The sequence below is a fragment of the Nilaparvata lugens genome, chromosome 1 (assembly GCF_014356525.2).
Source record: "Nilaparvata lugens isolate BPH chromosome 1, ASM1435652v1, whole genome shotgun sequence".
Lineage (NCBI taxonomy): Eukaryota > Metazoa > Arthropoda > Insecta > Hemiptera > Delphacidae > Nilaparvata > Nilaparvata lugens.
The window spans coordinates 25,289,821-25,308,351 of record NC_052504.1 but is presented as its reverse complement, the minus strand read 5'-3'; the positions used below and the strand labels follow the sequence as shown (position 1 = coordinate 25,308,351).

At 31.5% G+C, this 18,531-nt stretch overlaps 2 protein-coding genes across 4 annotated transcripts; one reads left to right on the top strand and one right to left on the bottom strand.

Moving 5' to 3' along the window:
* On the bottom strand, positions 1–8,813 carry LOC111047506 (high mobility group protein I). Of its 3 annotated transcripts, none has more exons than XM_039423434.1 (4): positions 8,659–8,813; positions 6,772–6,864; positions 4,858–5,016; positions 1–1,779 (listed from the first exon to the last, which is right to left on the bottom strand). In XM_039423434.1, exons 2-4 carry the CDS (start codon positions 6,856–6,858, stop codon positions 1,636–1,638), a joined length of 390 nt encoding a protein of 129 aa, XP_039279368.1. In that variant the 5' UTR covers positions 6,859–6,864; positions 8,659–8,813; the 3' UTR covers positions 1–1,635. The 3 variants fall into 3 exon arrangements, with proteins under 3 accessions (XP_039279368.1, XP_039279355.1, XP_039279360.1); XM_039423421.1 differs by having other exon boundaries at positions 4,858–5,031; positions 8,660–8,790; XM_039423426.1 differs by having other exon boundaries at positions 4,858–5,031; positions 8,366–8,785.
* Positions 8,814–13,244: 4,431 nt separating this feature from the next.
* LOC111047507 (gamma-aminobutyric acid receptor-associated protein) lies at positions 13,245–18,426 on the top strand. The gene is made up of 3 exons (XM_022333271.2): positions 13,245–14,130; positions 16,373–16,570; positions 17,986–18,426. The coding sequence occupies exons 1-3, from the start codon at positions 14,041–14,043 to the stop codon at positions 18,055–18,057; spliced, it is 360 nt and encodes a 119-aa protein (XP_022188963.1). The 5' UTR covers positions 13,245–14,040; the 3' UTR covers positions 18,058–18,426.
* Positions 18,427–18,531: the final 105 nt, after the last annotated feature.

The window sequence follows — 18,531 nt, the reverse complement described above, 5'->3', positions numbered from 1 at the left end:
TGGGTATAAACTGAATTTATTACACATCTGTCATTACAGGAACTCTTCATGGTATAAAAGGAATACAGACATACCTGGATAAGATTACAAGATGTAGTTACAATTGCACAGATCTTCAGTAAGTGATATAATCTGTTTTGAAAATCGTGATATGTTATACACTGAGATAAATCTCATCAACTGTCAAATTCATCAAAATACAAAAAAGGAATAAAGTACAAAATAATATATTCCTAACATAAAGATATGAGAACATGAGAGGTCCCTGAGGAAATGCCATTGTCAGCAAGACATAGCTTACTGTTGTCAAAAATGGATAAATCAAATGAAAAATTGATAATGAAAGAATTATTTCCGTCAATTAAGCGAATCCTAACAATCAAATGCTCGTGACAAATACTATACATAGCTTATAACAAACACTACAGAAGCTGGGAGACAAATTATTGTTCTTAAAAAATAGGATCTTACAAATCAATATGAATGTAACTTTGTTTCATACATACCATCAGTTATGAAAAAATCTGATAAAAAATAGCTGTGTAGTTGAACCATTCAAAAATTTTCTAGAGAATGTCATAAACATAACTAGAAGTACAGCATGATAAAAATTATTTTTCCAATAGTAAATGCGAGAACGGCAGACTACACAACATTCTAACCAAATTACAAAAATTACCACTTGGCAGTAATTATTAGCAAATAGAAAAAGAACTACAGATACTAAAAATAGTAGTAAGTTGATAATGCGAAATACATAACATAGAATAAATAGAGAGAATATAAAAAACAAATTGATTATAGAATATTACAAATTGAAGGTGAAAAGTCATATTCATGACAATTTTACGAATTTTATACTAAATATAAACATAAAACAAAAAACTATTCCGCGTCGTTTTGTTCATCCTGAGGGATGTTTCAAATAAATTCACCAAGATAAAGAAAAGCTATTTGAGCAATAATTGACAATGAATAAAGTGAACTTAAATTGATTGAATTTTAATCCCATTTTCAGAATTATTATAATTACTATTATCTTTGAAATTTGATAAAACTGCAAGACTAGCAGTTTATTTTTTCAACTTTTGTGATTGAAAGTTATTTACTTTGACATCTTTCGGTGAATGATCTCATTGTCAAAGTAGCTTTTAATCACAAAATATTTAAAAAAATGAGACTGCTATTTTTACAATTCTTAAAATTTCAAGTGAATCGCAGTTCGTGATTAATTAATTGATGAATTATTATCCTCTTGATGAAGTTATATTGAAGCCTGTCCTCATTTTTTTAAATAGGTGGGATTCCATTTTCTGGAGAGAATATACTAGTTTATCCTAAATTAAATCACATACACAATAATATAATACTCTAAATAGTCTAAGATCATAAAAATGGTATCCAAGCTACAGTAGTTCAAAGTCCTTTCAAACAGAAGTACCTATATTTTTACTTAGTAAAAACATCACAATTTGAACACGAAGGTTTTCATATTTTTTCGATATCTATGAAAATTAGGACTTGAGCTTTACTTTAGCAGTATAAACAAACATTCGATTGATGAGAAAATTTGACTTGTGTATAAAAAAAGAAATATCACTCTTGCATCAGAGTAAGTAGCTTACTGATAATAGCTTAGTCGGATTTTTCTTCATCGCCGTTCTCTTCATCCTCAGGTTCACCGTTAGTTTCTTCTTCCTCTTCATCCTCCTCCTCTTTTTTGTCGGTTTTGCGTGGCCTACCCCTTCCCCTGCCGGTCGAGCTGGCAGCGCCCTTAGGCTGTAAAAAAATGAAGTATTTGTAAACATAGTATAATCTACAATTGTTGAAATGTATACTCCATTATGAAATTGATTGAAATGAGTCATTGAAATTGACTTTCACATGTAAAATATAGGAGATGATTGCACAAACTATTTGAAACTCATAATGGTGAGTAGAGGTCAATAATTTATGGATTGTCCGTATAAAAGTTCAAGTGAATTAGTATCTCCGCTTAGTGATAGCCTATAATATTATAATAATGTAGAAAATTAAAGCCGTTAGAACAAAAACGTTCAAGTCGGATCAGAAAAGAATTTTCATCTTCTTTTTTACTAGCGTTACATGTAAAATGTTGGAATTTTTTGATTAGTGTTCAGAGAACTATGTAGGTGAAAATTTAATGTGTTGGTAAAGGCTAGATTAATTTATAAATCAACTGTAATGGAAACGACAAAAAGACCACACAAAACAACACATTATGCAAAACACATCACATACAGAGTGACGCAGGAAAACTGAAAAGTTTCAATTTTAAAGTTCGCAGAACTGTCGGTAGTGGTTAAAATTAAAACGCAAACAACGTTATGTGAACGCATTGTAATTTGGTAATATGGGTCATTGCACTGGTGTGGAACGTTTTTGGTGAGAATATTTTATAAAAATAGTGATATAACTGAGACACAGAGAATATGTTGACAACATTAAGATACCACAAATTGACGTCATGAGTGTATCATGTGCATATCGAAATGCAAGGCGCACTACAAACACGAACTAAAACATACAAAACGAAATCACTGCCATTCCCCAAGATCTGATACACTATCATTCCAGAGTTTCCATAAGAGCTAGACAGGCTGTGAATTCCGAATGTGAGAATATCTTTCCAATGTTATCTTAAATAATAGGGAGGTACTTTCACTTGGCATCATTATGGAAACATAAATGGCATGATGAATACATACCATTTCATAAATAATCTATTATTTTTATGAACTGTTTGTGACAAGACAAATAAAATTAAATAAAAAAGCTCTTTACTAGGCGGAATAGGAATTACCACTCAACATAGAAATGACCTTATTTTGAATGTATCATTTCCCTGCGCCAATGGCCTGCACAGGATATTGAAAATGTAACAGATTATAAAGTTCTAAAACTTATGAAGAAATTATTATTTGAATGGTTTTTCAGCCTGCGTCTCAAAAAATGAATAGTCCGACTTTATTTCTCAAATACACATTAATAGCAAATAATCATTACAGAAACAAGAGTATAAAACCCCGTTTTTGAACTATTTTTAACGACACTACAGTCTAATATCTTTGAATATTAGTTATTAAAACTAGTACTCACTGTGGAGCGCTCCACAGTGAGCACTAGTTTTAATAACTAATATTCAAAGATATTAGACTTTAGTGTCGCTAAAAATAGTTCAAAAACGGATTATTACTTGCAATTCGTCATGGATAAAAAATAGATGAGTAGTATAAAAACAGTTAGCTTTTAAATGTTTATGGACAATAATAACAATAATCTATTTTCAATATGATTATATATAAAGCATAATTGAATATACATAGAAAATGAAGGGTGCGAGCATTAATCTGAATAGTGCGCATTGAAAATGAGACTGAAATAGTGTATACAAACTGCGCCGAGCGGCCAGACAAAATTCAGAATAGACTTGCAACCTTCAAAAGGTGTCTTACAAACTGCGCTTGATCAGTACATAGATTCTTTCCAACCTTCGCCATGCCCCTTTCCATGAAACGCACAAGATACCACTCGGCCAAGTGATCAAATTATAATTAATCTCAAATTCTCTCCTGACCTAACAGTATGGACAAAACCATATTCTTATTACTGAATATCTTTGAATATCTCGTTAAAAAATGTAATATCCCTTACAAAAAAGTCACCAGAAAATAGTTTAAAAAAAGTCAGTTGTTCAACCTTAATAGCGCCTTATCACTTATGAGCTTCGATTGGGCCACCGAGGTCTGCAAAAGGAAATAGTGAAAGAAACATAACTTTTCGAAGATTAATTCATGAGTAATTTCTCACTTTAGCTGCTGCTGCATTCTTGCATTCTAGTGAGGTGTCCAAACCATTTGAGTTGCCTTTCTTTTATGTCTTCCATCAGTGCTCTTCTTCCCACTACTCCTCTCACTCTCTCATTTCGCCATCTATCGTGTCTTGTCTTTCCTATTGCTCTTCTGTGGTACCTCATTTCTGCTGCAGTAACCTTACTCCAGTGTTTCTTGAGGGTTACCAGCTTTCACTGCCATAAATGAGAGTTGGAGCAAACACACAATTAAATATTCTTTTCTTTGTCGTCATATTTAACTCTCTTTTGCCAACCACGGTGCTGTTCAGCTGGAAATATACATTCACCACAGTGAGCACTAGTTTTAATAACTAATATTCAAAGATATTAGACTTTAGTGTCGCTAAAAATAGTTCAAAAACGGATTATTACTTGCAATTCGTCATGGATAAAAAAATAGATGAGTAGTATAAAAACAGTTAGCTTTTAAATGTTTATGGACAATAATAACAATAATCTATTTTCAATATGATTATATATAAAGCATAATTGAATATACATAGAAAATGAAGGGTGCGAGCATTAATCTGAATAGTGCGCATTGAAAATGAGACTGAAAGAGTGTATACAAACTGCGCCGAGCGGCCAGACAAAATTCAGAATAGACTTGCAACCTTCAAAAGGTGTCTTACAAACTGCGCTTCATCAGTACATAGATTCTTTCCAACCTTCGCCATGCCCCTTTCCATGAAACGCACAAGATACCACTCGGCCAAGTGATCAAATTATAATTAATCTCAAATTCTCTCCTGACCTAACAGTATGGACAATTAACCATATTCTTATTACTGAATATCTTTGAATATCTCGTTAAAAAATGTAATATCCCTTACAAAAAAGTCACCAGAAAATAGTTTAAAAAAAGTCAGTTAATAGCGCCTTATCACTTATGAGCTTCGATTGGGCCACCGAGGTCTGCAAAAGGAAATAGTGAAAGAAACATAACTTTTCGAAGATTAATTAATTCATGAGTAATTTCTCACTTTAGCTGCTGCTGCTTTCTTGCCCTTCTTGGGGGGCCTGCCTCGTCCCCTCTTTGCGGGGGGCTCCTCCTCAGTCTTCTTCACTTCCTCCTCCTCTTTCTCGGGTTTTTCAACAGCTGCAGCCTTCCCCCTTTTCTTTGCTGCTACCTCTTTAGTCTCCTTTACCTCTTTCTCCTGTAAAAGAAAACAATTAATTAATTGATTGGGGAGTCCGGTCAACTATTATATAGTACGGTACGGTAACTGAAATAACGTCAATAAATACTAGGCTCTTTATGCACCATCAAACACTGTTATGACAAAAAACAGCTCACAATAAATTATATTAATAGTGTAAGCTTATTAAATTATAGTAATATTAACAAAGTTATTAATCAACATGCCTTGTACACAAAAATGAAAAAAAATCATAAAGGTTAGTAGTAAGTATACTTGAAAAAATAATAATCATACTGATACAATAATCAAGGCCTATACCTAAATGCAACAAATTCATCATGAATAAAAGGCTACCGTATTTCATTAAATTGTCAATAGAAGCTAGTAAGGTGTTATTATGTCTAAATACTTGCAGTTCTTGAACACGTATCATTAGGTTTTTTGCCCCCTCCAAATTTTTCTATTTGAAATTACTTTCAAAGCATCCCCATTTAAAGCCACTCCTTGATCTATGGAGCATGCTCAAAATATCTTGAAACAGCTGGAGAACGAAGTGGACTTGGAAGTATCAGTGAGGGCATAATAAAGCTTTCAATTTCCAACTCACTTTTTCAATTTCCTAACCTAACCTCTATGCCAACCTTAAGTAATCTATGCACCATATAGAAAAACCGCACATAGAAGAACATATTTCAAAATGAAAAACTAGCCCAACCTTACGCGCTCTCTCCCCTTCGTGAAAAGTTTTTTTCACTTTTAGTTTTGTGCAGTCAAGGAAAAGAGTGATCAGGATCTCTTTTGTTCAGCTTAACGAACGGTGGCTGCTAACAGGAAGGCACACTACAGCACAAGCCATGCCACGACATCACAGTATCACCATAATGGACAACAACCATAAAAATGTTAATCGTAACAATGCTACGTCAATCAGTAGTTCATAAGAAAAACAATGAAAATTCTTGATTAGATAAATCTTATTCTTGAATAACATTAAACATGTGTTTGAGTGTAATGGACAAGTTATACTTGAACTTTTATGGTCTCACTCATAGACAGACTACACCGACGAATCAGACAAAAGACCAACATTCAGACTCACCAGGATCCTGACAACAAAGAATACCCTACAACTCCCAACACACACTACAAATAGGAAATAGCCAACTGGACTTTCAAGTTTCAGTACTCAGGTAGTGCCTGCTGAAGATGGAACCCTGAAACGCGGCCAGACTTCCAAGTGAGTTAAAAGTAGGCCTACTACTGTAAAAGTGAACGAAGAGAGCCATGGAGTTAGTTACCAATGAATAGTTCAAGTTAGGACAAAAAAACAATAGAAGAAAAGTTATATATTATAGGATGTTACTCCGGGTTGAGAGGTGAGCCTTTCTGTTGACAGTCACCTTTCTGTTCTAGCATTATCTCTACGGTAAACTGAACCAGACATCCTTATAACTTATGCTCTAAAATGCACAGTTGAAAAGTGTGAAAGCTTTCCAGAAAGGGGGCAGAGCGCCTGAGAGTGGGCTTCTTTTTTAATTCGAGAAATATAAGCCTGTAGCGTGTGCGGTTCGTATATATGGTAGGCCTACATAGTTTACTGAAGGTTGTTGTAGAAGGGTCAGAAACTCAGTATCTAGTCACTCTTTTTTAGTCTTTTAGACTTTTTTAGTCACTCTTTTTTAGTCTTTTCTAGTCACTCTTAGTAAAAAAAATGGTTTTGATTACAAGATGTGGTTTGATTTTAAGGTTACTTACCTCTACAGGTTTTGCTGTGACTTCTGCAGCGGGTTTTGCAGGGCGTCCACGCCTCTTCTCGGTGACCACTCCATTTTCGTCAGACATTTTTAACTAAAAATTCAAATATTCATAGTTATCATACTTATTAAAAGAGTTTGACAAATTTACAACAGAACTTGAGTTTGTTTGAGTAGAACAATTTATCTGTTAAATCAACACAATGAGAAATAGATCCAAATTGGATACTCCAAAGAAGAAAGTGTTTACAGAATAGAAAGCATTACTTAGTGTAATTGAAGAGTCAGAATAGGAAGCCAAAAACTTAATAGACCTGAGACAAAAACTTGAGGACGTAAGACTAGAGTTGAGCTGGGTTGAGGGGAACAATTGGATTAGATTCAAGTGAAATAGCTAGTAGAATATTCTTGTTGAGGAATTCAAGTGAATTAGGTACAGTGATAGAAATCTATTGAAGTTAGTTTATCATTGCTTGGTGAAGTCACACATCGCATATTGTCCTATGGGGAGCTACAGAGAGTTGTCTTCAGCAAATTATTATTTGCCAAAAGAAAGCACTGCGCAATATGTAGGCCTAGATGTTGCATCTATAAATGCATTGTAAGGATTATTTTATTGAAATGAAGAAAAAGTTACTCACTGTTCCCAGTCTCTACATATTATACTTGAACTGTGGCTATACTAGAAGGTTCTCACACCAGATCATGATCAAAATACACGGAATAAGAGCACTATTTCTGAGTTGGATTATCATAAATTACCTTTGTACAGTGCAAAAAATCCAAGTTACATTGGTAGAAATATATACCAGGTACTACCAAATCAGTTGAGGGAGATAGTAAGGATAAATGGGTTTAAGCATAGACTGGAAGTTTTCTTAATGAATGAGAGCTTTCATTGTTTGAAGGGCTTTTTTGACCATTGGAGTCGGAGACTAATATTGATATTACATGCTACTCTTAAGAAACATCGATTAACTTAGTTTCTTGCATTTTGCAAGCACTTTAGCATGACGCCATTCTAGCCGACCAAAAGTAATGGGTACGTCTATCTACATATTAATCTAACTATAAATTCTTATTATCTACTACCAAACAATAATTTTTTTATTATCTGGATTCAACAGGATATTCTGATTAGCCAACCAAGTAAAATATTCTAAACACAAATCTTCTTTGTAGGAGAGAGTAAACTAATTTCAGCGATAAGGAGAATTTAATTTATTAGTTTAAATAAGTATCACTTGTTAAATTCATAAAAAACTAGACTTTCAAAATATCCAGGACATCTTGCAATTTTACTTAGGTAAGATGGCGTTAGGAAAATTACCAAATAAATTTATAATGACTAGCCCATTTCATTAGGCATTTTTACAATCCACATTACTTATCAATAATAAATTCATTATAGTTATTGAGTACACTACCGGACAGAATGTTTTCAATTTATTTAGTTTCAAAGCTACTATTACAAAACAAAGAATTGTTTCTGACTGATCATTCAAGATAGTATTTCTGAATTCAAGGTCCTAGTACCTACAAAAAGAACGTGAGTTTGTAAACCCCAACACCGGCACTTTGATTTGATTTAATACCTGTATCGTAAGGGAATATCAAACAACTTGACATCATAATTCATTTGTAATACCGCGATTTGTATTTTGATGTTATCATGGAATTTAAATAGCTTGAAAGTGAATAAAACATATTAAACCAAACACTCAAGAAAAGTAGCGGGAAACGACGCTATACTGTCAAAGCCCAAGCAAGACGCCATCAAATTCTTTTTCAAACAGATTATTTGAAACTTCCTGGATCTAAAACATTAATTAAAACACCAAAATTGTGAAGATAAACCTCGGTATTAAAATACAAATTATAAACTTACTTTGATTTTTAAGAGTTTGCTGATTTCCAAATCTCAATGACCGCACACAATAGACAAGGGTTGACAAGATCAGAATCAGAAGAGACAGAGACAGACACTTCCTTCCTTGCAGGTTTGGTAGAGAGAGAGAGTGAGTGATTTCGTTGCAACTTGCAAAGCATTTTTGATTTTATGAGAAAGCAGTGTTACCAACTGTTCAACGGCCAATCACAGCGGAGATTCTTTCTCAGTATTTTGTATTATGAGTATTTTGTCCGGACGCATCAGAAGGGGATCAATTGATTGTACGTTGTTGAGTTGAACCATTGTCAAATATTTCAGAAAGCACACTCCCATATACAGAGCTGCAAGCTGCAACAGGTAAAGGTTAGACTACAATTATTTGGAAACTATAATTATATTTTGATTCAAGCAAGTTAAGTACATTCTGCTTTCTGCTTTATCAACATTTTATATAGTGAGGTCCACGTCATAATGACAGTATTTGGTTAACACTTTGATGTTGCTATCCTTGTCTAACATTCAACAAAGCAGATAGCTCTATCCTTTTTTAGCTTCGCAACGATGCCAAATCTGTTTTTGACCATGTAAAAAATTAATTTATAAAGGTAGAGAACAGGCAACGCTGTTGGTCTATCTTTATCCACTGCCATTATAACTTGGACCTCACTATAGCACCGTTTGCGACTTGTATCAGTGCACATTTTGAAAAATGTATTTTCTTCTGTACAGTGAAATGAAATACAAGCATAAACATCATATCTAATCATATCTAAACTACTATTAGTTCTGTGAACAATAGACCTCGCAAAGTTATAGATCACAGCCTCCTCTTATACTGTCCATCAGAGTAAATCCTGTCTATATGTCCTGTCGGCGAGATATCGGAGTGAAAACGGCTAAAGGCTGTTGGCTGTTGGGGTTGGTGTATCAAAAATGCTTACATCAAAAGCTGCCTTCAAGACATACTGGCAACAGGACAGCCCAAGTTCAAAGCATAGAAAGTTCGAGAGGCAATAATACTATGTCATTTTAGTTATTAAGTGCATGTGTTATTGCATGCAATCAATAGTTCATTTATCTATTTATTTATTCACAATGGAGACAATGGGTTTCCCCAAATATGTCACCTTAACAATAAAAATTTTACAGATACAAGTGAAAAAAGAAAAATAATGATAAAAAAATATATGAACTTATGCAATAATAAATAATGCAAACAACGAAAATACCACCCAATTCAAAAATGAAAAATACAAATACTTATGAAAAAAGTAAAAATGAAACAAATTGAGAATTCAAAATTCCAAAACTTATAAAAATTGAAGAATCTAATAACAAATATAATGAACAAAAATTTTATCAATAGAATAAATAACTACATTTATAACTGAAGGACGTCCAAAACCATATGCACATCCACACTGATACACCAACTATTTATAATCCAGCGATTTATAAATTTCCAAAATTTTTAAATTTTCAAGAACCTTGTATATACGTCGAGGTGCAATTTGAAAAGGAACATACCTGTCAAATTTCATGAAAATCTATTACTGCCTTTTGCCATAAATGTGCAACATATAAACATTTTAAACACACTCGATAGCTGATTTATGATGAATAATTCTATAGTCTGATTTTTACTCTAATATTGGCGTATAAAGGAGACTCCTTTTTCCTTTCATATTATCCTTGAGATGCAAAATTTCCAAAAACCTTGTATGTACGTCGACGTGCAATTTAAAAAGAAACATACCTGTCAAATTTCATGAAAATCTATTACCATGTTTCACCGTAAATGCCCAACATATAAACATATAAACTAATAAAACAGAATAAAATCTCATAGCACTCTTTATTTAAAAAAAAACTTTTGAAAAACTTTTTCAAAAGTTTTTTTTAAATAAAGGGTGCTATAAGATTTTATTTTGTTTCATTAATTTAAAAGTAGCCCATGTCAATGAAGTGCTTTAAACATAATATAAACATTCAAACATTAAGAGAAATGCCAAACCATCGACTTAGACCTATTATCTTAGACCTCACTTTGCTCGATTAATGATATAATCACTTTTGGTGTCAAAATGTTGACAATGGACTGCTGAATGAATGAAATAGATTTTATACCTTTTGCCAAATAAGAAAATAACATTAGAAAAAAATGTAATTCATGAGAGTCAATGTAATGAAAAAGACTAGAAACCGTAAATCGTTGAGGGCTGTCCTTCCTCACAAATTGTTCTCACTTTCTATTATATTATGTGCTTATAATCTTTTGTGGTGTGGCTAGATAAAATATTACCCATATTCCACATATACAATCATTGCTTGTCTGTGATTCTGGTAGGCATTCTGTCAACTGGAAAGATTATAGTGCCTACCAGAAGCAATAATTAAGGTCAGAATAGGCAAGGTTTAAACATATCAAGTATATGTGAGTAAACACAGTATTCTGTGTTTAAAATGAAGTGGGATTTCCAGGTCAGGTTTTGAAGCATAGCAATGTTTTTGAAATCATTCTAACCTATAGTGAGGTTCACGTTATAATAGCAGTTGATAGCAGTATAGATGGTAGCTGATACAGGTTTATTGATGCAATATTGACTGCTCATTTTCTATTAAAATAATATATTATATCCTATTAGGCAAGAAGTTATATTTTTCTATAATTTCATAATGAATTTTAATAATTAAGATGAAATATTTTGTTAATTGATTATTAATTCTACATTGTCAAAATACAATATAGGCAAAGATAGCGCTATAGTGCTAAAAGAGAAAGAGATAGCACTATCCTATTTGTTGAATAATAGATAAGGATAGCAATATCTTGCTAATCAAACACTGTCATTACAACGTGGACCTCACTATAGTAATCATCCACATAAATTAGTAATGAAGGCATACCATACTAGAAAGTTCAAGGTCTCAGGTAGGGTTTGACATTACATTTTGTTCATTGACCAAAGCAAAGCTGAGGTCTTATAGTTTTGACTCGATCAGCCTTTGTCTGTTTGTTTGTACCGCAGTTACAGTCGCAGTTATTGTCAGATTTGGATGAAATTTGATATGCACGCTCTTTGAAACAAGGTGCAGAAACGTATGTGTAACGATTTTTGATAAGACCTCTGGTTTTTTGTAATTTAAAATACTGTAGACTAACCTCTATCCAGAAAGGATGTGTCTTTGAAGATACAGCAATTCATGTTCAATTCATGTTTGTGGGACCCAGGTTCATATCTCGTTCACACCAATTTTTTTTTTGCTGGTGATAGAAATTGTTCTATCTTATTCTAATAATATATCATTATAAAATAAATTATTATAATAGCAAAATTTCTAATAAATTATTATGATTAGATAGAATAATTAAGATTTAATCATCCTATTATTATTAACTTGATTTATCAATTAATTAATAAATAATTTTAAAAAATCTTTATTATATTGGAGTCCAATTCTGCAGTTGTAGAAAAACAATTGTATCTAAAGGTATAAAGGTTAATTTTGTTTTTCTTTTTGTATAGTTGAGAAGTTGATATTGTGGTAATTATTCATATTAAATGAAAAAGGCTAAGGCGGGATGCACACCGGAGAAACGCATTTCGTGAAGCCCTCTTTCATGAAACTTGTTTCATGCAATCCGTTTCACTCGCGCATGCATACAAAAGAAACGCTCCCTGCTCAATCTTATCAGTCGATTGCGTGGAGCAACTCTCGTTTCACGTTTCCTGAAACTTTTTTCACAAAACGCCTTCTCCGGTGTGCATCCCGCCTAAGAAATTGTCAAAAAACCACAGATTTATTGATACCTAGAAAGACCGGTTTTGGTGATTACACCATTGTCAATCTCAGATAAAGACCGAAACCGGTCTTTCTAAGTATCAATGAATCTGTGGTCTTTTGACAAGTACTCAGTCTTTTCCATTTAAAAGGTAAAATTTGTATGTATTTGATATAAAGGTACCTCCTTGATAAGTCCAGTGTCCCTTCAAACAGTGTCTCTAGCACTTTCAATGGAGAAAATAATAGATGACATGGCTAAATCTTCACAATATACTGTACTTATTGTACTGGCCCTTCTCATTAGATTGACAGTTGTATTCATGAGCGAGGTCTACTGTTCACAGAACTACTAGGAGGTTAGGTTAGGTTTTAAAGGTCAAGTCGGGCTGGATTTGTAAGGTTGGGATTCCAGTTCAGGTTCATAAGGTTTAAGTTTGGGTTTGGAAGGTTAGTGTCTTGGGTTGATCTTGCAGTAGCTACAATCCAACTTGTTAAACTAGTTATCAGTTACTTTTTTGTCTTGTGCTCATCAAGTTTTTCGATTTTTGTATATTCTATGTCAATTTCCAATAATTCTTCTCATCAATCAACTTCAAATTTTCATGACATGATATTCGTTGAACCATTAAAAATATCAACTTAATTTAGAAAAATTGATTCACCTGGTCACCACTTTGCCCCATCAGGATTCAACAGGATTACATTGAAAAATAAGAAAAAATTGTAGTAATTTATCATTAAAAATCAGCTGTCAGCTGAATAATTAATATTGCATGCAATGAAAAATGCATTGAATTAATTGCTCAATGCTACAACTGTCTTGAAATATTTTTTTTTCAAATTCCAGTTCTTTCAGTGAATTAGCTGACAAAGTATTAGTCTATCTAGTCTAAGTGGCTCATAAAAAATATCCATGCGACCCAAAAATGTAGTGGCTCACAACTACTTGATGTACACTTTTCGAACAATTAACCACAAACGTTCACTACCAATTTGAGCAATTTCTTTGGTGATTTCTATGTGACCAGACAAAATACGTTGAAATGTAGTCTGGGGCTGTGTAACAATATTGTATATTTGTTGTACTGTTATCATTGATATATCAATTTTTAATTTTATTTGTCACCATTCCAATATTTACATGGAAGATAGAACTGTTCAAAATTAATTAATTACAGTCTCGCCTGAAATCCTCAAGCTCTACATGGAAGGCGTAGTGATATAATGAACTATTTTACATTCTTTTGTGTAATATTATGAATCATAAATTCATTTCAACAGTAAAAACATATCTGAAAGTAATGGATGGAATATTTCTATTAATTTCTCTCATTATTATAAAATTAAAAAGATGATTTAAGGTCTAAATATTCAGAACTACTTTCTCTACTTGACCATGAGCAGCTGATTTGATAAGAAAACAGGCTGTCAGCCCAGCTAGTGTTTTTGTTATTGAATAGTCAGTCTCAGTTGTAGTCGAGCTAATGTCAATTGATTGAACATAAAAATTTCTTTGCGATCGTGAATTATTCTTTGTTTAAAAGGATTTAGAAAACTTGATTTAGATTTGTGTATATATTTAAATTTTTCAATATGAAATTCCAATATAAAGAAGAGCAGCCTTTTGAAAAGAGGAAAAGTGAAGGCGAGAAAGTCAGACGAAAGTACCCTGACAGAGTTCCCGTAAGTTTTTTAATTATTATCAAATTTTGCATAGTAGTTTTATTTCTATATTTTAAAAAAATATATTCTTTTTTCCACAGTTATCATAAAATTGCACATTTATTGTTTTCTTTTAAATAATTAATTATGTTGTGCAATGTCAATTATTTTGATGCGTAATAGCCTAATCTATTGTTTGCTCAACAAAGCTAATTGCATATTTGATAGTTATTGCATCCTACTTGTATATTCTGACCAGACAAATTTAAAATTCATTTTTAATATTGAAGTAATTTTAATTAACTTATAGATGAACCAATTTAACATAGTTGGTTTGAACAAAACACATTTTAACTTAGTTGGTGAAATAGCTTTTTCTTTTTGTTTCAAGTTTAATACTCCTTTTAACTTCCAGTAATTAGTTTCTTGCTAGTTTATTTATAGTAGCGGTGATATATGTTGGCAATTTGCCACTGGTAGTGACGCGAAGGTTATAAATTTTCTTTGTCATTTTAATTTATTATACACCGTATATAAATAATTTTAAACTCATATATACGCCTATTCATTATTCTTTCATGTTCTTTATTTGGAAAGTTTAAATAACGTTAGATAATGAATATTCAAGCCCTTTCATTGTATTTAAATAAGCTGCTTAATTGTTGGAATTAACAAACGCACTTGAGAATGGACGTATTTTGCTAATTTTACTAAGATTAAAACAAGCACCTCAATTTTCTTGAACATTTTTATAAAAATGTATTTTTTTATTCTATAGAACTTCTATTCTTTGTGTTGTAAAAGATAACAGGATTCTTGAATGTTTAAGATTACAGTTTTCTAAACAAACGTTTTAGCCTATATTTATTTATCATTTTTACTTGTTTGGATTTCTAATATTTGTAGTCAATTTCTTGAGTTTTTTGTGTAGGTATCGTATATTAGATTTGAAGAATCTCTTGCATGATAAATAGCATTCCGTAACTGATGTAGATTGATAAAATTTGTGAAGTAAAAGAGAATAATGTGTAGTAGGTTATATTGGTGCTATATAGTTTACGACTTTTAACAATACTTTTAAATGAATTAGTACACTATTAACTAAAACTGGAATAATAAAAACTGGAACGCAATAAACAATAATTAATAATTTAGTAATTTCTCATGGGAGAAGATCATCCATTTTTTAAACGTCATTTCTTTCGCTGACATGCTTGATAACTGCTGATTTGTATTTTTTCATTCCACTTACGGTATTAATTTTATGCAACATAATTAATATTGTTTATTTAATTATACTTTATATAGGTAGTAGTTAATAAAACGGTATTATAATATGAGTGTTTTACAGACCTAATAAAATCGTTGCATGCAGTAGGCCTATTTTATCTACGACCACTCGAGCAAAGTATCATATTGCTGATTTTTTTGTTGGGTTAGATATCAACCATAACTTGTAACTTAATGGTAAATAGATAGAAATAAAATTTGTGGAAGAGCTCACTTGGTAAGAATGAAACCGTAAACTGAAAACTTGTCAAACTGAACATTTTAGAGAAATTAAAAACTTGAAGTAGGTAGCCCACATCTGTAGTCTATGTAGGATGCTTGAAACCAAGATAATGTGCTAAGACGGCATAATAAAGGAAAGAAGCATTAATAACATAACAACGATAATACCATAAAAGCAAGTTTGCTAAAGCGAATAATTTTTTCCGATTTATACATTGTTTTCAAATAAACATTTATTTTTGGAAACTGAAATTATTCAATTCTGCTTATAATTTGAAACTTAGTTTTCTTGCAAATCCTTCAACGGTCTTTTTTCTTGAATAATTAGTCTCAATCAGAATATTTACGAGTTTTAATAAAATATAAAAATGTTGGCAAATAAGTAATCTAGCTGCCTATAAAGATCTAAAACTCATTAAAGATTTTCAATAATCTAATTCGGACTTGAAATACTTTCAAGTATAACAAACTGTAGCAAATAAAACTACAAAAGTATTATTATTGATTTTCTTGATCCACCATTACTGATAAATAAATTTTCAAAGTCTAAAAATTACATGTTTGACAGAAGTTTTCTGCTGGTATGCATATCATCGAGTCTGACCAATTACTTTGATTTATGATTTTCATTCACATAGGTTACAAACAAACTGACGTCCAAAAATGTGAGTGTTCTTTATTTCCATCAATAAATTATTGTATGATATGATACCTACCTTGTAAATAATTTCACAACAAAATTGATTTGCAGGTGATTGTTGAAAAAGCTCCAAAAGCAAGAATCGGTGATCTCGATAAGAAGAAGTACTTGGTGCCATCTGATCTGACCGTCGGCCAATTCTATTTCCTCATCAGGAAGCGTGTTCACCTCCGACCTGAAGATGCTCTGTTTTTCTTCGTCAACAATGTTATTCCCCCAACAAGCGCAACTATGGGATCTCTCTACCAGGTGATATACACAATATTCATTCTAAAAAGTTCGAATAATGTCAACATATTTGAAAATGACACGTAGCATATCTTGAAATAATTTTTGGATTATGCATTAAAAATACTAGGAAAAACAGTAATCAGTTGCTGTGGAATTTAACATAAAACATAATATGTTTCTAAGACAAATCTTTAATTTATGGAATTTGTTCGTTCTTCTGTACCAATTTTCATGTTTCTTGAATACCGCACATCTTGGAATAACACTTTTCGGTATCAGGAAATAAAAAATATTGAACATTCTGTTTACCGTAAGCTCAATGACAGCAATGCTGGGACAGTAGTTTATATTTTTTAGTAAAGAAATTTAATTTAATCTTTTCAAGTACTCTATTTGTTTTCTTCAATTTTATAATTGAATTCAGTTTTTGATTCTCTCTATTACACTTTTTGACAGATATTGAATTTGATTCATTGAACTCAGTCATCATATTGTTCATAGTTATTTTCTCTTAATATGTGGTATATTTTTCTTTGTTCTATTCCATTAGTTCTAATGTATTGTTTCACTGTATTCCGAACAAATGAGGTGGAATTTCTTGAGAACATGAAAATTATTATGGTGTACGGTACTTGTTGAGGTAGGAAATTTAATATTATGTAGGATTGTTGAAAGTTTATTTTGAACCAAAGCTTTTTCTTTTGTTGCAAAACTTCATTCCCGTTAAATTTCTGTCTAGTAACTATGATTGAACAAAGATAGTTGATGACATAGTTTCTTATCATTATCTCGTATAATGTTTAGTTCTATTTTATTAGGACCTGGGAGAACTCATTGTTTTGGTCAATAACTTATCATGAATCCTGAAAAGTATTCTATACAAAATTGATAACATTTTTACATTGAACAAGCAAAGAGATGACATAATCGCAAATAATTAGTTGCAGAATTGCTCTCGTTCTGCCATTGTAAAAAATATACTTTTGTGAAACAGCGCGTAGTTTCACTTATGAAATAATCACTCATGAATAATTGTGCAACTAGACAGGTTCGTTATCTGAACTATCAGTTTTGAACTCGAAAAGCAAGAGAAAGAGAATTAATTATTAGTTGAGAAATATAGGGAAAGACATTATCAATATTTTGACATACACGTTTATCGTATGCTTTTCTTGTAATATTGTGTGAAGAATACTTCTATTGAAATTTATGTCAAGCATTGAAAATATTTTTTTTCTTCATGACTTTGTCAGAATTTATGCAGATATTTCACACTACTTTATTATAATTTGCATCAGTCATAATTGAGTGGTTGATTAATTCATTTATCAATTGATTCACGAGTGCTAAATCAAGATGTAGTATTATTTTTTCAATAAAAAATCACATTTGATTTATTGTTTGTTTCTAATTCTTGTTTTTTTCATTTTCAGGAACACCATGAAGAGGATTTCTTCTTGTACATAGCATACAGTGATGAGAATGTCTATGGAAATAACTTCTAAATCGTTTCCAAATAATGTGTAAATTTCCAAGTTTACTTATTTCTTTATTTCGAACGCATGTGTTGGAAGTTTTAATGAAGTTGAAATTATTGTAATATTATTTTATCGTCAAAGTGAATTAAATATTTGTTTCTTATATAATAAATATATAAATATGATTGTAAGTGAATTTTAGGTATTATATTATTGTTAAGCCTATCAATCTTGATAGAAAAAAAATCATTACACTTTAAGTTAACTTTCATTTTTGTTTGAGGTACTTTTTTGATTCACCATAGGAAAGTCATTTCCTTTTCACAATTTACTTATCTATCATCGTGTTTTATATTATGCTTAATGATCAATAATAACAATTATTATAGTTGATAATTTGACTTTCTCTTATACCTTCTTCTTTCTTCATGTTTTAATTTAGTACTTTTTGATATTTCTGTGTAACACAGTCAGTTATAAGAAACTTACTAAATTGATGAT